The sequence below is a fragment of the Dasypus novemcinctus genome, chromosome 12, assembly GCF_030445035.2.
Source record: "Dasypus novemcinctus isolate mDasNov1 chromosome 12, mDasNov1.1.hap2, whole genome shotgun sequence".
Lineage (NCBI taxonomy): Eukaryota > Metazoa > Chordata > Mammalia > Cingulata > Dasypodidae > Dasypus > Dasypus novemcinctus.
Window position 1 is genome coordinate 21776670 of NC_080684.1, and position 23240 is coordinate 21799909.

The 23240-nt window shown below is 46.1% G+C and overlaps 1 protein-coding gene and 1 pseudogene across 16 annotated transcripts in view; both read right to left on the reverse strand.

Annotated features, from left to right (window-relative positions):
- RBMS2 (RNA binding motif single stranded interacting protein 2) overlaps positions 1-23240 on the reverse strand; it is an 80958-nt gene that overhangs the window by 36331 nt on the left and 21387 nt on the right. Inside the window, exon 1 of one of the 16 annotated variants that reach the window (XM_071218820.1) lies at positions 13385-13407. The exons of the other annotated variants lie outside the window; for them this stretch is intronic. Coding sequence (XP_071074921.1) covers positions 13385-13387 — 3 coding nt within the window. The 5' untranslated portion in view covers positions 13388-13407. Of the gene's footprint in view, positions 1-13384; positions 13408-23240 lie in introns of those variants that run through there. 16 annotated transcript variants of the gene reach the window in all.
- On the reverse strand, positions 338-8576 carry LOC139440191 (complement component 1 Q subcomponent-binding protein, mitochondrial-like; annotated as a pseudogene).

Here is a 23240-nt window from a genome sequence, read left to right on the forward strand (position 1 = left end):
GATAAGTTTTTAAAAGTTTAAGTGAATGAATAATAGATACAGCATAGTCAATGAAATCTAAAATTGGCAGCAAAACGTTTGTAACCTCAAAGGGTCTGATACCAGGACGGCAACCAGATTCTGCTACAACATTTTCTCAGTACTTCTGTTAAAGACAAAATACCATATTGGCTGGGACACAGAGCCATCCCTTTATGACATATTTTACATCCACATGCTCTAATCAGGCTTTTAGCATGTACATTTATAGTTGGTTCATAATACTCTATCTAAATTTATGTGATTACATATAACGTAGTACATCTTACTATGTCACACTTATATTACAGCTCTCCCCTTGGCTTAAGGCACTTTAGAGTGTAAGTCTATTTGGTATTGCTTCCTCTAAAGTGCTGGGTCCATCTCCAGCTCTCTCTCTCTGGTGGTGATGGTAAGGAATTGGGGTCGTAAAAGAAGAAGAAAAAGAGAAACATGAATATTAAAGAGGAAATTTCTCCCCCAAACAATCTTTTTTTTTTTTTTGAGGAAAGAAACTAATTTTATATTCCATCATGATGTTATACAAAAATCCAGAAATAAATGGTTTGTAGAGAAGGAACAAATGAGTAGTAAGCAAGAGTGCAATAGAAATCATTTTAACTTGACAATCTTTTTCCATGAAATCAGGATGATAACCATTTCCAAGCACATATACATCTGGCCTTCAGAATAGGTTTTGTCACGGCCAAATGTCTTTGCTCACTGGCTCTTGACAAAACTTCTGAGATTTCCAAGCAAGGTAACATATTCCTGGTGCTCCAGGCTGTGCTGAGCTCCACCACCTCATCTAAAGGGTGTTGTCCACCCCTCGGTCGGCCAGGGAATCCATAAGACAGTCAGTCCAGGCCCAGCGCCGAGAATCTGTGCTGAGTGTGTGCTTAGAGTCTTCCCAGGCAGGCTCGCTGGTGGACTGCAAGCTCACATCCCTGACGGAGAAAACGTCACTGTCCTCCTCTTGTCCAACCTCATCCTCTGGGTGTGGCAGTCCAGCACGGAGGCCTTCTTGCCATCATTCGTTGTAACATGAACCATAAAACTAGGAGCTGACCTCCAGCCGGGCTCCTGCTCTTCAGCCTTCTGCCCTTGAGACGCTCCTCCTGAATGTGACAGTGACCTTCTCCCCAGCAGCCTTCCACACTAATTTAGCTTCTGTCCTCTTCACTTCCAGCTCCCAACCTCCAGGCATCCCAGGGAGGGACTTAAGGCTTCTGGATCTTCTTCTCCACCTTAATCTCATCACTCAGGAATTCAGTAAAAGCTTTGTCCCCCCTTCAGTGTGCAGCTGCAGGAGCGGCTGGGGAGGGCAGCGGCGAAGCCCAGGCCCCAGGAAGCCAGCACGGCAGAGGTAGCATCATTGCAGGCTGGGGGCCGCAGGACCCGTGCTAAGGACAACTGAGGCTGAGGCCCCGAAAGAACCTTTTATTTTTTAAAGATTTATTTATTTCTCCCCCCTCCCATGCTGTCTGCTCTCTGCGTCCATTTGCTATGTGTTCTTCTGTGTCTGCTTGTATTCTAGTTAGGCGGCTCTGGGAACTGATCCTGGGATCTTCTGGAGGAGAGAGGCGATCTTTCTCTTGAGCCACCTCAGCTCCCTGATCTGCTGCATCTTTTCTTTTTTTTCTAATTTTCTTTCTTTCTTTGTTTCTCTCCCCTTCCCCCCTCCTGTTGTCTGCTCTCTGTGTCCATTCGCTGTGTGTTCTTCTGTGTCTGCTTGCATTCGTGTCAGTGGCACCGGGAATCTGTGTCTCTTTTTGTTGTGTCATCTTGCCGCATCAGCTTTCCGTGTGTGCGGCACCACTCCTGGGCAGGCTGCACTTTTTTTTCACGCAGGGTGGCTCTCCTTGCGGGGCACACACCTTGTGCGTGGGGCTCCCCTATGTGGGGGACACCCCTGCTTTGCACAGCACTCCTTGGACGCATCAGCGCTGTGCGTGGACCAGCTCACCACATGGGTCAGGAGGCCCTGGGTATTGAACCCTGGACCTCCTATATCGTAGGTAGACAGACACTCTATCAGTTGAGCCAAATCTGCTTCCCTGCTGCATCTCTTATTCTCTCTCCTCTGTGCCTCTTTTCGTTGTGTCATCTTGCTGTGCCAGCTTCTCCACGCAGGGCAGCACTCCTGCGTGAGGCAGCACTCTGTGCAGGTCAGCACTCCATGCTGGTCAGGTCGCCACACGGGCCAGCGTGCCTTCACCAGGAGGTCCTGGGCATCCAATCATGGACCGCCTATATGGTAGACAGGAGCCCAACTGCTTGAGCTACACCCCTTCCCCCAAAAGAATCTTAAATAACGTGAAAGTCCCATTTCTATTTCATGCCTCTGACCCTTAGCAAACTTGAAAAGAAAAGTCTCTGCTTGGGCAGTTATTTCCCTATCTTTATCACTATACAGTCACAAACCTGCACCCATTTGCACACACACATTGCTCCTTAGCTCTTATTTTAGCAGAGAAGAAACCCATTATCACTTTCTGAAATGCCCCAAGGCCTCTTGATCCTATTGCACCTCTTTTTCCCAGCACTTAGAGTAGGATTATGCAGACAGAACACTCTGTGTGCTAAAAGAATGTTGATTATTTCTCGCAATGATGGTCACGTGATGTAGTCTCCAAGGGCCTGCCGTACATGGGGCACATGTGTGTCTTTAAGCAGCTTTCAGATGACAGGACAATAATAAGGTGAAGAAACCTAATTAGAGTCATACTGCCAGTGCTAGAAGTGGCAGTACTTGCTTTCAGAACTACACTGGAATTTCCACCTTATTACAATATCTGCAATAATGGCCAAACACAGCAGGTCTAGCCCCCTCCACTGTCACTACTAGTATAATTACACCATCTGATTTAAAACCGAAGCAAGAAGATTGTGAACTAAATGCTAATCATGGTTCCTGAGTTCAGAATGAACTATTGGAGTGTATTTAATAAGTTGTACCCTTCCTCATCTCCAGGAATTGCTGTTATTAATGCTTAGCTGAGAAAGCCAAGCTTCTCCTAAATCAGAGATTCTAGGCCTGGGGGTGGGGTTGATGCTAATGAGGCCAAGAGCAAAAATGGCAATAAAGCAACTCTAGCAGCGGGCTCTGTGCCAAGCACTGGTGGAAGAGGAGACCACCTGCCTTAGAGTTTATCTATCACCCTTTCCCAATGTGAGAGGATATTTCTAAAAGGAAAATATCAATAATGCCAGGACTGTCCAAACAAGAGTACAAGGGTTACTGGTAAAGAAAGTAAATGGAAAAGAAGCTACTGTCTCACTATGCTTAAACCTGTTTTTTTTTAAAAGATTTTTTAAAAATTCCCCCCCCCCCCCCAGTTGTCTGCTCTCTGTGTCCATTTGCTGGGCGCTCCTCTGTGACTGCTTCTATCCTTATCAGTGGCACCAGGAATCTGTGTTTCTTTTTATTGTGTCATCTTGCTCTGTCAGCTCTCTGTGTGTGTGCAGCGCCATTCTTGGGCAGGCTGCACTTTCTTTAGTGCTAAGCAGCTCTCCTTATGGGGCACACTCCTTGCGTGTGGGGCTCCCCTATGCGGGCGAGCACCCCTGCATGGCAGGGTACTCCTTGTGCGCATCAGCACTGTGAGTGGGTCAGCTCCACACGGGTCAGGGAGGCCCGGGCTTTGAACCGCGGACTTCCCATGTGGTAGACGGATGCCTTATCCATTGGGCCAAGTCCACTTCCCATAACCTTGGTTTTAATAGTAGGGTCTTAGCTATGATCTAAACTGTTGATGTGGGCAGAGTGGAGGGGTAGGAGTGGGGTATATGGGAACTTCTTATATTTTTTAATGTAACATTTTGTGTAATCTATGTATCTTTAAAAAAAAGATAATAAAAGATTAATAATAAACTTGGTACAAGGTCAGAAAGGTTCATGGAGAAAAGACATGGCTCCGAAAAAAAACTCTTATCTCGTGTTATTCCCACATACCTCCTGAAGTTGCTGCATAGATTTGGCACCAAAGAGAAAAGTTAGAAAAATATTTGCTTTGACGTGTAAGAGAATCCAAGAAACAAAATAAGTTGAGAAAACCCCTAAGTGCAGCCTGTCCAGCTTCCCCCCAAAGAAACTCTTTGGAAAGACAGACCCCTATTTAAACTAATAATCCGTGTTGATCTATGTGAGAGAGAAAAGAAGGTCCAGGCGACTGAGATCTCCTTACCCAGAAGGGAGAGACTAAAGGGGCTGTGGTTTCTCTAGGGCCCTCCATTTGCATCGCCTCTGTTGACTCAGCTGTGGAGGTTCTGTTTAACAAGGCAGCATCCTAAAATGCATTTATATCCAAATCGAGGGAGGGTGAAAGCTTGGGCAGGCCCTGGTGGCCTAGGGAGCAAGAGGCCTAAGGACTTACCTCCCTCTGACCCCAAGGGACCTGTCCCTGAGTGCTTTTGCTGACTGTCAGCCCCATGAAGGCAGGAGATTCTGACTTGCCTGCCTCTATATCGACAAGCACGTAGCAGGCATTCGAGGCTTAACCATTGCCCATGCAGCTCTGGGCATCGCTGACTGTGAACTCCCAAGGGGCAGTTTCACCCGTTTGCTGGCCAGGTCATGGACAAGACTCAGCAGCATCTCCCAGTCCTCGACCCCTACACCCCCACCTCCTCTTCTGTTGTGTGATGATGTTTCATCTGTTTCCATTCCACTACCTGGGGTAGGTGTTAAGTCTAATAAAAAGGCCCGGACTGACCTTAAAGCCTAAACTAGAACAAGTGGCCCCAGATGCTAAGCAAAGCAGGAATTCTCAGTGGCAGGGTCCTCTCCCCACAGAGTGGGTAATACCACACTCTATCAGCACAGATTTGTCTCTCTTCTCAGATGCAAAGGGGGTGTACAGAGCTGCCATCCACGGACCAAGACGCGAGCCCCCTGGGAGACGAGCCGTGATGGGAATCTCTTCCCCTGCTCTTTTGGACCCTCTGTGCTGTGTAAGTAAGAACGGGGTCATTTGCTGAAAGTTTCTGCTGTGCCCTGAGCCTGGGTTTCTGTGGCACACTCTGTAAAAACTACACAGATGTTGGTGCAGTGAGCAGGGAGCATGGGGAAGTTTGGAGCGGGCTGACCTTCTGGCCGCTCTTTTTGCCGCTCTTGCTTTCCTCCTGATACCCGGGAGAAGCTTGGGTATCACAGGACCCCTGGTTTTGTGGGCTAAACTGAAGGGCTGCCCCCACCGCCCTCCTGGAGCCTGGGGGACCCAGTGTGTGCTGTCTCTGTCCTCTGGAGAGGGGCAGGATAAATGGGGCTGTGAAGATACCCCGCGAAAGCCAGGGCGTTGGCTCCACTGAGATCCATGAGGTCGGGGCTTCCAGGGCACGTGCATACACTTCCTGGCTCATTCTGGAAACAGGCACACCCACACCAAGGCCTCCAGACTGGTCCTGGGGTTGGTGTGAAGCGAGTGTTTTCAGAGTAGGAGGTACAGGATATGAGAGGTGTGGGCAGCAGTCGGAGAAGATCTCCTCATGTGGCTGTCCCGACTCTATGAGGGCATGATTCCCTGATGACACAAGCCGGTGGCAGTCTCAGCCCCTCACACAGCGCCTAACCCCAGCCTCCAACAGACAGCCACTCAGAGCTACGAGAGGGGAAGTAAGGCGGGGAGGGAGCCCTGTCAGGGCCGCAGCTTGACCACAACTTGGCTGGACTGGCTCCCACCGGGAGTCAGATGAACATATCCCATGCTGGGTGACCTCCCCCAAGTTCCAACTAAGGCTTGGAGTACCGAGGAGGAAGCCATGGTCACACTGTGACAGCTAGGTGCTGGCATGTGGACATTCCACCCCCAGGACCCCCCCCAGATTCCCATTTCACAGCAGGACACTGATGATTTTATTGGAAAGCTTGTCCCCCTCGAGTGGGGGACAGGCTGATTTCATTCCTCACCCGATGGCTTCTGCTGGGAGACACAATTGTGCGTGTGTATGGTTCCCTCCCCACTTGGGGAGGGGCTCCCATGGTGACAGGCTGGTGGGTGGTGAGCAACCACCCTTTAATCGGAAGGGCCTAACACCCGCGGGTTGGGTCAGCAGCTGCCCGCTCCTCTTGAGGCTCCCACTGCCAAGCTATGTTCTTTAGGTCATTGGAGCGAGGGGTCCCAAAGGACACCAAAGCGGGGATCTTCATGGGAGAACTTTGGGGAAAATGTAGAGAGAAAGAAGGTCACAGGCTGCAGAGGCACCAGTGGCCCTTTCCGACTCCTGTCCACAATCCGAGTCAGGCAGGAGAGGAGGAGCAAGAGCCTGCAGATCTCCTTCCTTCCCTTCAGTCCTGACTGAGGAGCCCGGGGGCCTCTCTCCCCAGCCCTGACTGAATTTAAAAAGGCCTAGGGGTCCCAGAGGCCGTATGCACCAGTGCGGGCAGATTTGGGGGCAGTGAACCTTTACGGTCCTTTTGGATGCAGGCTCCCAGGTCACTATTATTCTGGGAGCTGCACGGTGGAGCGGATGGGGAATCGCACTGGGAGGCTCGGGGCATTCCACAAAGGTATGGGAACAGGAGGTTACGGGGCATTCCACAAAGGTATGGGAACAGGAGGTTACGTTACCCTGCGGGTCGGTTCCCACGGCTCTTTGCCGCCAGGGCTTCCCACTGGGAAATGCCGTGTATGAGCTGACGTCCTGCACTGCTGCGCCTCCCAGCAGCGATGCGAGGACGTGCGCCCCTATCCCAGCAAATTCTGGCCATCACGTTTGGCGTGGGCCTGGCTGTGCACCCCCTCCCCATCTCCTCGCTGCACCATCCAGCAGCGGCAGCATCTCCTCCCTAGTAGGGAAAGGATATTATGAATGTGAAAAGGCTCTTCTGTCTACCTGCTCCACTATCTCCACCTATAACAGCCCCAGGTAGCCAGTGAAAAAGGCGAGCGGCACAGGGCAGCGGACTCCAGACTACCCGTGCATTAAAGCACAAGTGCCACCCTTGGCACCCTCGGCCCACCCAGCTAATTCCTCATCTCAGCATCCTCCCGGCACCCCCAAATTGGGTGACGTGGAAAGCAGGTATTTTCCACTAGGGAACAGAGGAGGAGCAGGCCCTGCAGGAGGTAAACGTGGCTGGTTCAGCTGCCCTGCCTCTCGGACCGTCAGAGCCTGGATCTCTGTGTGAGAAATGGGGTTGTGCTGCCCGGACCCACACCTACTGGCAGAAGGAGACAGAGAGCAACACGAATCTGCAGACCCCTGGGTTCCAGACCAAGAGATTCCCAGACAGACACGCTGTAGCGCTGCTCCTATCTGAGGCAGCTTCTGGGGCACTGCTGGGCCTTGGTGGAAGCAAAGGGGATTGCCCAGAGCTCTCAGGTCTTCCTGAGACCACAAATCCCCATCATGTCCTGGGTCCCAAGTACTCAGAACACTCCCCCAGGTGGTGCCCAACAACAGAGCTTCATCGAATGGAAGTGGTATATTCAGGACCACACCACCGGGGGCCCCAGGAGCGACATGCTCACAGAAGCAGGTAGTGGAGCATCCCTCAAAGGTGATCTTGCACAACCAGATGAGATCCTTTTCTGCCCTGCATGGCATCCTGGGGAACCTAACTCAAGAAAGTCACACCAGGGAAGCAGATGTGGCTCAAGCTACCCTATGGGAGGTCCAGGGTTTGATTCCTAGCTTCTCCTGGTGAAGGCAAGCTGGCCCGAGCAAAGAGCTGCCCATGTGTAGTGCTGGCCTGAGAGGAGTGCTGGCCCGCGCAGGAGAGCTGGCACAGCAAGATGACACAACAAAAAAAGACACAGAGGAGAGACAATAAGAGACGCAGGGAGCTGTGGTGGTGCAAGAGATTGAGCACCTCTCTCCCACTCCGGAAGGTCCCAGGATCCATTCCTGGAGCCGCAGAAAGAGAAGACAAGCAGACACAGAAGAACGCATAGTGAATAGACGCAAAGAGCAGACATGGGGGGTGGGGGAGGGGGATAAATAAATCTTTTGGAAAAAAAAGAAAGCCACACCAGATGGGTCAGCCAAGCTGAAGCCACCTGGCAATCCACTGGGCAGCAGCTGCTGTTTTCCTTGCCCAATCTTCCTCTGGCACCAGAAGATGTGCCCCATGGGCCAAACTGTGAGCAGTCCTCTTAGCCTTGGAACGCTAGGACCCAAGCACCTTCACATACCTGTTTACTGACTTGCAGGCTGTCCCAACTGCCTGGCGGTCAGGTCAGGTTAATGGAGGTAGTGCGATTAAAAAATTAAAGGTTCCCGTGTGGGGAAGGGACCTTTGGAGACAACCGGCGGCATGGAAAGGCACCTTCTGTTACTGTTACCACGTTGATACACACGGCAATGGCCTGCACCACGATGGACATCACTGGAATGACCTGGGGGATAGAGGATGCCCTGAACCACTGATCACACCCAAGGCTGGAGATCCTCCTGGGAGAGAGACAGAGGGTGAGCCCTGCCCAAAGGATGAGAACAATGAACTCACCCTCAGTGACATCCATGAAATAGCTGAGTTTCCTAGGATGCTTCCGCTGCTGGGTGGATTCACCACTGAAATTCCTGCCTTGCTTAGCATCTGGGGCTACCTGTTCCATTTTGGCTTTAAGGTCAGACCGGGCCTTTTTATTAGACTTAACACCTACCCCAGGTAGTGGAATGGAAACAGATGAAACATCATCACACAACAGAAGAGGAGGTGGGGGTGTAGGGGTCGAGGACTGGGAGATGCTGCTGAGTCTTGTCCATGACCTGGCCAGCAAACGGGTGAAACTGCCCCTTGGGAGTTCACAGTCAGCGATGCCCAGAGCTGCATGGGCAATGGTTAAGCCTCGAATGCCTGCTACGTGCTTGTCGATATAGAGGCAGGCAAGTCAGAATCTCCTGCCTTCATGGGGCTGACAGTCAGCAAAAGCACTCAGGGACAGGTCCCTTGGGGTCAGAGGGAGGTAAGTCCTTAGGCCTCTTGCTCCCTAGGCCACCAGGGCCTGCCCAAGCTTTCACCCTCCCTCGATTTGGATATAAATGCATTTTAGGATGCTGCCTTGTTAAACAGAACCTCCACAGCTGAGTCAACAGAGGCGATGCAAATGGAGGGCCCTAGAGAAACCACAGCCCCTTTAGTCTCTCCCTTCTGGGTAAGGAGATCTCAGTCGCCTGGACCTTCTTTTCTCTCTCACATAGATCAACACGGATTATTAGTTTAAATAGGGGTCTGTCTTTCCAAAGAGTTTCTTTGGGGGGAAGCTGGACAGGCTGCACTTAGGGGTTTTCTCAACTTATTTTGTTTCTTGGATTCTCTTACACGTCAAAGCAAATATTTTTCTAACTTTTCTCTTTGGTGCCAAATCTATGCAGCAACTTCAGGAGGTATGTGGGAATAACACGAGATAAGAGTTTTTTTTCGGAGCCATGTCTTTTCTCCATGAACTTGTACCAAGTTTATTATTAATTAAATCTCACTTTTAGATCATAGCTAAGACCCTACTATTAAAACCAAGGTAATAAACATAGTAGTGGGCCAGCTCCTTTTCCATTTACTTTCTTCTCCAATAACCCTTGTACTCTTGTTTGGATAGTCCTGGCATTATTGATATTTTCCTTTTAGAAATATCCTCTCACATTGGGAAAGGGTGATAGATAAACTCTAAGGCAGGTGGTCTCCTCTTCTGCCAGTGCTTGGCACAGAGCCCGCTGCTAGAGTTGCTTTATTGCCATTTTTGCTCTTGGCCTCATTAGCATCAACCCCACCCCAGGTGTAGACTCTCCAGTTTAGGAGAAGAAGCTTGGTTTTCTCCGCTAAGCATTAATAACAGCAATTATTAGGAAGGGCACATTTTATTGAATGAACTACAGTAGTGTATTCTGAACTCTGGAGCCACCTCTGACGAGTCCTGACAACTCCCGTCTATCAAGAAGTGCTGCAAGTAGGCCAGACGATATGGGTAAGGTGCTCAGATCAATGGGAAAAGGGTGCGGATACAGTTTAGGGAAACGGCAGACTGGGTAGCCTTAGGAAGAAAAAATAAGTTACTGCAAGTAGGCCAAGTGTTTCCTCTGGGAAGTGGTTGCATGACCACCCTGTCAGGACTAGTTGCTGCTCCCTTGTTTTTCTACAGATTTGACCTGGAAGGAAGACACCTTCGTCCAGCTGATCTGGGCCATCAAGGTGGCAGGGAATCTGACTAACGGCTGGATCTGCCATCGATCCTTGCTCTTTCTCTCCTCAGCTGATCCTCCTTGCCTCATATTTGAACTCCACGAGGGGGTCCTTCATTTATACCCTGTGACAACAAATGTGACAAAGAAAACAGCACAGTTGTTGGCTGTGCACTTTTTCTCTACACCCCTGGACAACCTGTTGGGATACAAGTCCTGATGTAATGAAACTGACCACTGGCTCAGTCGTCTTTCCAATTCACTCACCAATGAACACATGATGCAAATCTGGCAGTCACCTTGGCTGACATGGCTGGGTTCACAGCAAGAGCCCTTCAGGCTCAGCAGAACTCATCAGACTCTCCAGCCAAAGTAATGCCTGATAACCACATTGCCTTTGACTCCCCCCAGCCCAACAAGGAGCCCATAGCGGGAGGCTATGCTGGCACCTCCCGCTACATGTGGATTAACACCTCAGGGGAGGTGTGAGAGGAGGTAACTAAACTCCATCCGCAAGCCCACTGGCTGCAAAGTGTACAAACTGCTTCCATGTGGGACCTCTTCAGCTGTCTCCGGAGGTTCAGGGAGGCCAGATGCCACCATTACTCCAGACAGGCCCGATCACCCTGCCTAGCGTAACGGTGCGCACAGGCGAGCCCTCTAATGTGCTGCAGCCACCCATGTTCCCAAACCTGCACTGCCACACGTCAGTAGCCCTGGCCCGTCTCTGCCTTCGTGTCCAAGGTGGGAAGTGGGCTTAGGATGTGGAAGCTAAGTGGAGGAGTAGGCTAGGCCTGGTGGAGAGGCAGTGGGGGACTGCTGGAGAAGTCAGCAGCCATCTCCCAGCCCTCACCTACCGCCTACCTCCCTTCTATTGTGCAGTGATGTTTCAGTCTGTTTCCATTTCACAAGCTGGGGGAGTGCTTAAGTCTAATGAAAAGGCCCGACCAGACCTTAAACCTGAAAACCAGGGCCAAGTGGCCCCAGATGCTCATCAAGGCAGGACTTCTCAGTGGCAGGGCTCCCAACCCCCAAGGTAGAGAAATACCATGCTTAAACAGCACAGCCTTGTCTCTTTTCTGGCGCCAAGTGGGGCATGCAGAGCTGCCCTTACTACCCCAAACTGAGCAGCTGCTGGTCACCCTGGGAACTGGCCACGATGGCATCTCTTCCCTGCTCTTCTGAACCCTTTGTGGTGTGTCAGTAGTAAAGTGGTCGTTTGCTGAATGTTTCTGTTGTGCCCTGAGCCTGTGTTCCCAGGGAACACTATGTAGCAACTCTTTCCATGCTCTTCTTCCTTCATTTTATTTTTGCCCTTACATATAGCTCAGAGATACTTAAACTTGACCTTAAGCCTGATCCCTTAATGTGGTATTAGCACTCAGCAGCTGCCTAAAAGCTGGAAGGCAAAGCAATGTTTAATACGAGATGTGACTACAGTGACACACCTTTGCACTAAATAGCTTCAATACATAATCTCCAGGGCTTCTTATGGGATATCATACAATATAATTCTCTGTTCATTCTTTAAATTCCAGACTTTAGGGTTTAAAGTCTCTTTAATGTTATACACTTTGAAGATCTCAGTCCTGGACAATAAAAGAAGAACAAAACAGACGAAATGTCTATAAATCCAGACCTAAGTAACTTTGTAAGTGGGTTCCAGAGGGAGACAGGAGTAGCCCTGGAGATGCTGAGTAGGTATCTAGGTATTTTGCTGCCTGCCTCACAGCCTCAAATCTCTTCATGTGAGTTCCATAAGAGCATCTCTCCAAAGTTCTCCTGGATCCTTAAGAGCTGCTAGGGGAAACATCAAGCCGCTGCAGAAAAATGACAGCTCAATATGGGTGAATTCTCCGTACCGTGCAAAAGAAAGAGAATTCTGTCCTTCACTCAGTAGGACTCCTAATTTCAAAAGAGTAATCACAACTGACATTTGGTACTTGCTGTGAGCCAAACACCATGCTAAGTACTTTACAGCCATTATCTCATTTATCCCACCTCTTTGCCTTCTTCCTGCTTTTACTGTGTGGCTGGACTCTAGGAGGGTTGTGGCACCTCTAGTAAACAGCAAAGTCCTCCCCCCACACTGGAGTCCTCACAGAGCCCACAGGCTGGATTCTAATCCTCCAACCTAACTCTGCTGTTTCCTAGCACCTTGCTTTGAATGATCAGTCAGTGCTTCCTGCTCAGCCTGGTAACCAAGTATCCATAGGCATCTGGGCTCACCTGCAGATCTAAAGCCAAAAAACCATCACATTTCCCAAAGAATGAGTAAAGTACTAGAACTTTCTAAAAACATTAATACCTCCTGTACAAGGCTACATCTCTCAGGAGTTTCCACATTTCTAAGGAGTTCAATATATCAAAGTTCAAGGCTCTTCACCGTGCTATCATGCTTTTCATGTCTTTCCTGCATAGATTTTTTTTTTTTAACTAAAAAATTTTTACTAAATGAATGAATGTTCAAATGTTTACTAAATGAGTGAATTCATATTTATTCTGAAAGCATTCAACATATATCCATCAAGGAGGTAACTTCAAAATCTGCGAGAACAAAATTAACTTCTGTACCTTTTTCTGAGCTACCTTCACATCTAGCCTCCTACCCATCCAAATCACCCTGATAATGCAGCTAGTATCAGCTTTCTCAAATATATGTGACTGTGTTATTTCTCTGTTTATTAACTCATTAATCACTTCCAGGATTAATCGCCCTCATAAGAAGACTGATCCTTATATTCCTCTACCGCATAACCCTGCATATCCCTTTCTACATGATCATTTGCTACTAACCGGATATCATCCCAGGCAGCTGAGATTTAGGCCAAATGTGAGGGCCCTTGTTTTAAAGAGTTCAAATCCTGGAGTCCTAAAGGGCATAGTACAATTCTGTGTCCTTTTCTAAATGGCCACTAAAGCCACTAATCCAAACGACTTCAGGAGTTTCACCTACATGATCACAAGCCAAGGTTATAAGTAAAAACCTACAAGGCTTCCTTTTCTTCCAGGAGCCAAACAAAATTGTATGCCACTCAGAGGAGTAAAGCAAACTAATGGAAGCTAGAGTAGAAGTCTATCCCTTCTTTGAGAGACCTAGAATGCAGAAAATTCAGCCAGTTCAGCTCCTCTAACAGTTCAGAATTTGATCCTCACGTGCAAATGACATGGGTTTTTTTTAAGGACACAGCAATAAGCAGAAAATTAGCTTTAACATTTAAAGTCCAGAGCAGTTTGTGATACATACCATAGTGCAGCAGGATTATGGAAAGCATCTTGCTCTTCAGTTTCTAGCTTAGGTATCTGGCCCATGGCTCAGAGAACCCTTCAGACCAGCAGGAGCCAAGAGAGAAAATACAGCCCTAGGGTTCCCTCCCCCAGAATATCCATTAACTGGGGGGAGGATCTGGTAGGATGCGGACATAGGGACACAGAAATATATACTTTCATCTTTCACCCAGAGAAAAAAACTCAACTTCCCTCTTCCTGTAGCAGGAACTTCATATTTCCTGTCTTGCTGAGTTACAGGAAACTAGGAGATAAGAGAGTGTCCTTCCCATTGCTCTGGTTTCAAGAGATCATAATGGTACAGCTACTACAATGCCTACTCTCCAATCACGAAGTTTCCGTCAGATCTTTAAGAGAATGATTCAGTCAGATGAGCATTTTTAATTAATTAAAATCTAAAGTAGATGAAATACTGTCTTTGAAGAATGCATAGTTCTGCAAATTAGCTTCTCTGCTTAAATGTTATTTTTTTTTCACGGTTTAATAAAATTCACAAATCCCATTCATTTGTCATCACAGGTATCCCCACCCTGGGCCCTTAGATCTACTAACCACGAGAGCCAGAGAAAAGTTCATCCCACAGCTGGTTCTGAGCACAACTTCTTGGCACACAGAAAGCATGGATATTTGTTTAAAGAGTGAAACAAACTGAGGGATTTACTAACTGTGCATCACCTAAACAAACACCTAAAAGTCTCAAAGATACAAAATCCAGTGGCCTGACATCAAAATTCCAATTGCAAACTGGACAGGGGTGATCCACATGTTCCAGGAGCCAGTGGTCTCTAGGACATATAACATATCTGAACATCATTTCTAGAATATTAATACATTATCTCCCAGATTCCACGTTACAATATCTCCTAATAAGAGGATGTCCACATTCCTGGACTATTATATTTCAAAAAAAATTTTAAACACATAGCCACAAGACCCACCAAAGAATTTACAACTTAGAGCTTACAATCTAGAAAGCTGGCAGAATGAAAAATATGCACTAATAAGGCTCCTAGCAAAATGGCAATGAAGAAGGAACAATTAATTCCCAAGGGGAATGTTTCTTGAATAAGACATTTGAATTGTATCTTGAAGGATGAGTAGGATAGTAATATTTTAATTAGGAGCCATCAAGGAAATGCATATAAAAATCGTAATGAGCTACCACTTCACACCTTCTAGATTCGCAATCATAAAAAAAGACAGATAAGTTGCTGGTGTGGATATAGAGAAATTGGAACCTTCATTCACTATTGGTTATACTGTAAAATAGTGCAGCCACTTTAGAAAATACTCTGGTAGTTCCTCAAACAGCTAAACGTAATTACCATATGATCCACCAATTCCACTGCTAGGTCTATACCTAAGATAAATAAAAACATATGGGAAGCGGACTTGGCCCAGTGGTTAGGGCGTCCGTCTACCACATGGGAGGTCCGCAGTTCAAACCCTGGGCCTCCTTGACCGGTTTGGAGCTGGCCCACGCTCAGCGCTGATGCGCACAAGGAGTACCCTGCCAAGAAGGGGTGTCCCCACATAGGGGAGCCCCACAGGCAAGGAGTGTGCTCCGTAAGGGGAGCCGCCCAGCGCAAAAGAAAGTGCAGCCTGCCTGGGAATGGCACCGCACACACGAAGAGCTGACACAACAAGATGACGCAACAAAAAGAAACACAGATTCCCGTGCCCCGCTGACAACAACAGAAGCAGACAAAGAAGACGATGCAGCAAACAGACACAGAGAACAGACAACGGGGGCGGGGTGGGGGGAAGGGAGAGAAATAAATAAATCTTTAAAAAATATATATGCCCACATAAAAACCTGTACATGAAATGTTCACAGCAGCATTATTCATAATAGCTCAAAAGTAGAAACAACCCAAAAGTGAAGAGATAAATAAAATGTGATAGTTCTACCTAATGGACTACTACTCAGCCACAAAAAGGAATGGAATACTGATATATGCAGCAAGATGGGTGAACAGTGAAAACATTATGCTCAGTAAAAGAAGCCATCACAAAGGACCACATATTTTAGGATTCCATTTATATGAAATGTCCAGAATAGGTAGACCTATAAAGACAGAAAGTTAAGATTAGTGGTTGCCACATGGGGAGGGTCCGCGGTTCAAACCCCGGACCTCCTTGACCCGTGTGGAGCTGGCCCACGTGCAGTGCAGTGCTGATGCGCGCAAGGAGTGCTGTGCCACACAGGGGTGTCCCCCGCATAGGGGAGCCCCACGCACAAGGGGTGCGCCCCGTAAGGAGAGCTGCCCAGCGCGAAAGAAAGTGCAGCCTGCCCAGGAATGGCGCCGCCCACACTTCCTGTGCGGCTGAGGACAGCAGAAAGCGGACAAAGAAACAAGACGCATCAAATAGACACAGAGAACAGACCACCGCAGGAGGGGGGAATTAAATAAATAAATAAATAAAAAAGATTAGTGGTTGCCTAGGGCTAGGGAGTAGGGAGTCATAAAAGGATCAAGGGAGTGGTGGCTAAGTAGGTGGGGTTTCTTTTTGGGATAATGAAAATGTTCGAAAATTGATTTTGATAATGGATGCACAGCTTTGTGAATGTACTAAAAGCCACTGAATTGTAAACTTTAAATGGATGAATTACATGTTATGTGAATTATATCTCAATAGAGCTGTTAAAAATTTAATGGGGATGGGTTTGAGAAAAGAGAAGATCCCAATCATTGAAACCATCTCGAGATGTTTGGCTACCACAAGTTAGTGTGAACTACAAGAGCACAGGACTCATACTAGGATATTACTTTTCTTCATTTTCAGGTAGAAAAGACACAAGATTATTTTATTGGAACTCAAATGGAATATGAATTGACATTAAATCATTTCCAAGCAAGAAAGGGATATTTCCTGCAGACAACCCTCTTCTTCACCCTCCCAACCACCAAAACAACATGAATAAGAAAGGCATCTCTGGAAAAGCAGAGCAGGAGGCATAGAACCGTCTCATTTCTCTGCCCACCACAGCTGGTTTTAAAAGCTGACGCTCAGTACTTTCTACTATTTCCTGTTGGCACGAGTCAGCCTGACACAGAGCCAGCTCCTCATCTCTTCTCCCCTTGCCTTTCATGGCTCCTACAACTCAAGAGCAATTTGTCTCTCTCATCTCTTGACTATCAAGGGAACAGTAAGGTGGGCCAACCCCACCACACCACCTCCAGAAAGATGTTTATGTCCTTACCAGGCGGTGCTCAAACCGATGTCCAGTAGAGACTGACACCTTAAAATCCTAAGCCAAACAACCGCAGGCTGCTCAGTTAAGCATTTAGCCACATGTTGCCAGCAATCCTTTTGTGCCAGCTATCTTCCATTTGCCCTTCCAGATCCACTAGTCACCCTCGTCCATCCTGCTTTGTGCTGCAGGATGCTGACCATACGGAGTGCATGAGAGCCTCCTTTGCCCTCTGCCTTCAATTGGCTTTGACCAACCAGATGGATACCAGTGGAGGAGGAGGAGGAGATCAGAGAACTTACTTCCCCAGCTCCCTCGCCTGCCAAAATACTGTGGTTTGGCTGCACACCTCTACTGAAGCCCAAGCCCTCTCCATACAGCTATTCTCAGACTCTGGGAATCTCTCTCAGTCTTCTTGCCCCTTTGGCCATAGAGCTAATTTAGGCTCTGCAGTTGCTGGCCTTAAGGTCCTCTACTATCTCTTGCTAGTTTCCTTAAATCCCTTTGTAAATATTCCCTTTATTAAACTTTTCTCAAATTACTTAGTTTGGGTGTGCCATCTGTTTCCTTTTGGGACCCGGACTGAGGAAAAAACCTTTCCACCTTACAGACTCAGGTCCATCCACCTGAGGATTTGTGCCAGAAGCTCTCAGTGAAACACTGATTTTCTTCAAGGTTAGATAAAAAACCTTCTTGCTGTACAAAAATCCTTAAGGCACAGCTTGATGCAAAATCCTATTCTATATTTATTTAACATTTTAGTAGTGTCTTAAGTCCTATCACATAATGATTTCATTTTATTTACAAATCAATTTCATTGATAACATATTAATAAAACATAAATTCATCCAAAGTGTACAATCAATGGTATTCAGTATTAAAGATTTCATTTGATCTTCCCTACAACTCTGTGAAGTGGAGTAGGGAATTATCATTATTGCCTCCCTTTTTTAAAAAGATATTTTGGGTTTTTTTTGTTTAAGATTTATTTCATTTATTTCATTTATTTCTCTCCTCTTTACCCCAGTTGTCTGCTTGCTGTGTGTTCTCTGTCTCCTTGCATTATCTGGTGGCACTGGGAAACTGCATCTCTCTTTTGTTGCAGCATCTTGCTGCATCAGCTCTGTGTGTGTGGTGCCACTCCTGGTCGGCCTGCACTTTTTTCACACGGGGCGCATTCCTTGCGCGTGGAGCACCCCTACACAGCAGCACCCCTTTGTGGCACAGCACTCCTTGCATGCGGCAGTACTGCGTGTGGGCCAGCTCACCACATGGGTCAGGAGGCCCTGGGAATCAAACCCTGGACCCTCCCATATGGTAGACGGACACTCTATCAGTTGAGCCACGTCCACTTTCCATTATTCCCCTTTTATTAAAGTGTTATTCCCCTTTTAAACTTGGAAACAGAGGCTCAGACTCATTTCAGCATTCTATTATTATCACTCTGACTTTTGGTAAGCAGAATCAAGTAAGAGTCAAATTCTGACAGCATCCAAACTAGGGCAAAAAGCTGAGTAAACACATAAAGCAGCCCCTTACACAACCCTACATCCTTTGTTTCTCTCCCTTCTGGAAAGAGAACAGCTCTGATTTCCTGGCAATAGGTAACATAGTAGGTTATATATTTAAGGAACAAAAGCATCTAAACTATGAATCAAGTGAAAAGTTAGAGAAAAATCTCTTTCGTGAGACTGATGCTTCCCTTAACCGACTAGAGCAAGAGCCTTGGTCCGTAGTATATGGGCAATTCTCTGGTGGGCATAGCCCTTTAGGCATGGTGGTTTTAGGCAGCATAAGCCCACGCCTGCAACCAACCCAAGGATTAACCAACTGCCACTGTTTTGTGGGTACATGTCCGTGTGGTAGCACATTATATGTACCAGGAAGCATATACACTCAGCAAAAAGTTTAATAACATCTTAGGGCAGAAGGAAGTGTTTATTTTGTTTTGTTTTAGTGAGATACTGGGACCAGGGATTGAATCCAGGACCTCCCATGTGGGAAGCAGGCGTTGCTGCATAGGGGTGCCCCACGCGCAAGGAGTGCACCCCATAAAGAGAGCTGCCCATGTGAAAAAAGCGCAGCCCGCCCAGGAGTGGCACCACACACACAGAGAGCTGACGCAGCAAGATGACGCAACAAAAAAGAGATGCAGTTTCCCAGTGCCACCAGATAATGCAAGCAGACACAGAAATAAAGGAAAGGAGTAAGGCAGAGGAGGGGGACCTCCTGCTATTTGTCTTACTTTGCAATGCCTTCCCAGAACACAGATGTTCCTCCACCAGCCAGGCTGAATAACACTAAATGCAAAGTAACATCCAGTAGTCACTTACTCCCCCAAGCAGAGGGCTGTCTTGTTCACACTTCAGCTGCTTAATTTTCAAAGATCAAAGATCCTCCTTCTGGGATCTGATGTGGCTCAAGCAGTTGAGCACCTGCTTCCCAAATGGTATTGCATTGAATCTATACTTCAGTTTGGGTAGAACTATCATCTTCACAATATTTAGTCTTCCAATCCATGAACACAGAATGTCTTTCCATTTGTTTAGGTCTTCATTGATGTCTTCTAGCATTGTTTTGTAGTCTTCTGCATTTAGGTCCTGTTCTTCTTTGATTATATTAATTCTTAGGTACTTGAGTCTTTTTATTGCAATTTGTAAATTGAATTTTTCCCCTGATTTCTTCCTGACTGTTCAGTACTAGTGTACAAAAACATTACTGATTTTTGAGTGTTAATCTTGTATGCTGCCACTTTGCTGAACTTATTTTATTAGCTGGAGTAGCTTTGTCGTGGATACTTCAGAATTTTCTAAATACAGGATCATGTCATCTGCAAAGAGTGAGAGTTTTACTTCTTCTTTTCCTATTTGGATGCCTTTAATTTTTTTTCTTGTCTAATTGCCCTAGCTAGAACTTCTAGTACAATATTGAATAACAATGGTGACAGTGGGCATCCTCGTCTTGTTCCTCTTCTTAGCGGGAAAGCCTTCAACCTCCATTGAGTATGATGTTGGCTGTGGGTTTTTCATATATGCCTTTTATATTGAGGAATTTTCCTTCTATTCCTATCTTCTGAAATGTTTTTATCAAAAAATCGATGCTGGGTTTTGTCAAATGCCTTTTCTGCATTGATTGAGATGATCATGTGGGTTTTTCCCTTCAATTTGTTAATGGGGTATATTACATTGATTGATTTTATGTTGAACCAGCTTTGCATACCAGAAATAAATCCCACTTGGTCGTGATGTATAAGTCTTTTGATATGCTGTTGGATTCAATTTGTAAGTACTTTGTTGAAAATTTTTGCATCTATGTTCATTAGAGAGACTGATCTGTAGTATCTTTATCAGGCTTTATTAGGCTTTATCAGGCTTTATTAGGGTGATGTTGGCTTCATAAAATGTGTTGGGTAATTTTCCCTCCTCTTCAAGTTTTTGGAAGAGTTTAAACAGGATTGGTGTTAATTCTGTTTGAAATGCTTGATAGGATTCACCTGTGAAGCCATCTGGTTCTGGACTTTTCTTTGCTGGAAGATTTTTGATGATGGATTCAATCTCTCTAAATGTGATTGGTTTGTTAAGTTCTTGTATTTCTTGTAGCGTCAGTGTAGGTTGTTCGTGTATTTCTAGGAATTTGTCCATTTCCTCTAGGTTGTCTAGTTTGTTGGCATACAGTTTCTCAAAATATCCTTTTATGATCCTTTTTATTTCTGTGGGGTCAGTTGTAACTCCCCCCCTTTCGTTTCTGATTGTATTTATTTGTATCTTCTTTTTTTTTTTTTGTTAGTCTAGCTAGGGGTTTGTCAATTTCATTGATCTTCTCAAAGAACCAGCTTTTCTTTTTGTTGATTTTCTCTATTTTTTAAAAAACTTTAAAAATTTATTTATTTCTCCTCACCACCTTGTTTATGCTTGCTGTGTCTGTTCATTGTGTGCCCATCTTCCCTTTTTTTTTTTTTAGGAGGCACTGGGAACTGAACCTGAGACCTCCCACTTGGGAGGGAGGTACCTAATTGCTTGAGCCACCTCCATACCCTGCTTTGTTGTGTCTCTCATTTTTTCTTTCTTTCCTTCTTTCTTTCTCTCGCCTTCCCCCCCTCCGCCCCTGGTTGTCTGTTCTCTGTGTCTATTTGCTGCGTGTTCTTTGTCCGCTTCTGTAGCTGTCAGCGGCACAGGAATCTGTGTTTCTTTTCATTGCGTCATCTTGTTGCTCTCCGTGTGTGCAGCGCCATTCCTGGGCAGGCTGCACCTCGTGGGCCAGCTCAAAACGGGTCAAGGAGGCCCGGGGTTTGAACCGTGGACCTCCCATGTAGTAGACAGGCGCCCTAACCACTGGGCCAAGTCCGCCGCCTCTCATTTTTCTTCTTGTGTCTCTTGTTAGCGTCATCTTGTTGCATCAGCTCACTGTCTTGCTCACCTTTTAGGAGGCAATGGGAACTGAACCTGGGACCTCCCTGTGGTAGGCAGGGGCTCAATCACTTGAGCCACATCTGCTTCCCTATTGGGTTTTTTTGCTCTCAATTTCATTTATTTCTGCTCTAATCTCTAATTATTTCTTTCCTCCTGCTTGCCTTGGGGTTGGTTTGCTGTTCTTTTTATAGTTTCTCTAGTTGTTCCATTAAATCTTTGAGTTTAGCTCTTTCTTCTTTTTTAATATAGGCATTTAGGGCTATAATCTTCCCTCTCAAGACTGCCTTCACTGTATCCCACATGTTTTGATAAGTTGTGTTCTTGTTTTCATTTGTCTCAATATATTTACTGGTTTCACTTGCAATTTCTTCTTTGATGCATTGATTATTTAGGAGTATACAGTTTAGCCTCCACACATTTGTAAATTTACTTTTTTTCTTTCTATTATTGATTTCCAATTTCATTCCATTATGATCTGAGAAGCTGCTTTGTATAATTATAATTTCTATCTTTTTATATTTACTGAGAGCTGCATTGTGCCCTAACCATGTGGTCTATCTTGCAGAAAGATCCTTGGGTACCTGAGAAGAATCTGCTGAGTTTGAATGTAGTGTTTGGTATATGTCTGTTAGGTCTAACTCATTTATCATATTGTTCAAATTCTCTGTTTCCTTGTTGATCTTGTCTAATTGTTCTATCTACTGATGTGAGTGGTATGTTGAAATATCTAATGATTACTGAAGAGATGTCTATTTCTCCCTTCAGTTTTGTCAGAGTTTGTCTCATGTATTTTGGGGCACCCTGGTTAGGTATATAGATATGACTGTTAAATCTTCCTGGTGGATTGTCCCTTTTAAAAACTTTTTTTTGTCTTTATTTATTTTTTAATGTTACATTAAAAAATATATGAGGTCCCCATATACCCCCCCACCCCTCCCATAACAACAACCTCCTCCAACATCATGGGACATTCACTGCACTTGGTGAATACATCTCTGAGCTCTGCTGCACCACATGATCAATGGTCCACATTGTAGTTTACACTCTCCCCCAGTCCACCCAGTGGGCCATGGGAGGACAAACAATGTCCAGTAACTGTCCCTGCAGCACCACCCAGGACAACTCCAAGTCCTGAAAATGCCCCCACATCACATCTCTTCTTACCACTCCCCACCCTCAGCAGCTACCATTGCCACTTTCTCCATCTCAATGCGATATTTACTTCCATTACTAATCACAATAGTTCCAGAATAGAATATCAGTAAATCCACTCTAACTCCATACTCTATTCCTCCATTCTGTGGGCCCTGGGATGGTTATATCCACTCCACCTCTGCATTGAGAGGGTGCTTAGATCCCTCTTAGATGATGGATGCAATTCTCCTGCTTGCAGTTGTAGGCACTCTTGGCTCCCTGGTGTGGAGGTTGACCTTCTTCACCTCCATGTTAGCTGGCTGGGATAAGTCCAATAAACCAGAGGGCAGGAGTTGCAAGTCTGTTGAGGCTCAGGATTGTCCCTTTTATTAATATATAATGGCCATCTGTATCTCTTATAACTTTTTTCCATTTAAAGTCTGTTCTGTCAGCTATTAGTGTGATGGCTAGGCTAATGTGTCAACTCGGCCAGGTAATTGTGCCCAATTGTTTGATTAGGCAAGCACTGGTTTAACTGTAATACAAGGACATTTATGGACTTCAGTCACCAGAAAGTTTACAGCATAGATAACTGATTACATCTACATCAATTAGGGAGATTGCAGTCTGCAGTGAGTGAGGCTTTATCCAATCAGTTGAATGCCTTAAAAGGGGAAGTGCTTTCAGCAGAGAGAATTTCCCAGCTCTTAAACAGCCAACATCTTCTGGAAACTCATCAAGGATCTTCACTGGACTTTCATCAGAGCCCCTGGCTTGCAGCCTGCCTGTGGAACCTGGACTTGTGCATCCCCATAGTCACGTGAAAGACTCATAAACTCTCACACTATTGACAGATATCTCCTGTTGATTCTGTTTCCCTAGAGAAACCTGACTAATACAATTAGTATAGATACCCCTGCTCTTTTCTGATTACTATTTGCGTAAAGTATCTTTTCCCAACCTTTCCTTTCAGCCATTTTGTATCCCTGGATCTAAGGTGAGTTTCTTGTAAGCAGCACATGGATGGATCAATTTTTTTTAATCCATACTGTCAGCCAATATCTTTTGATTGGGGA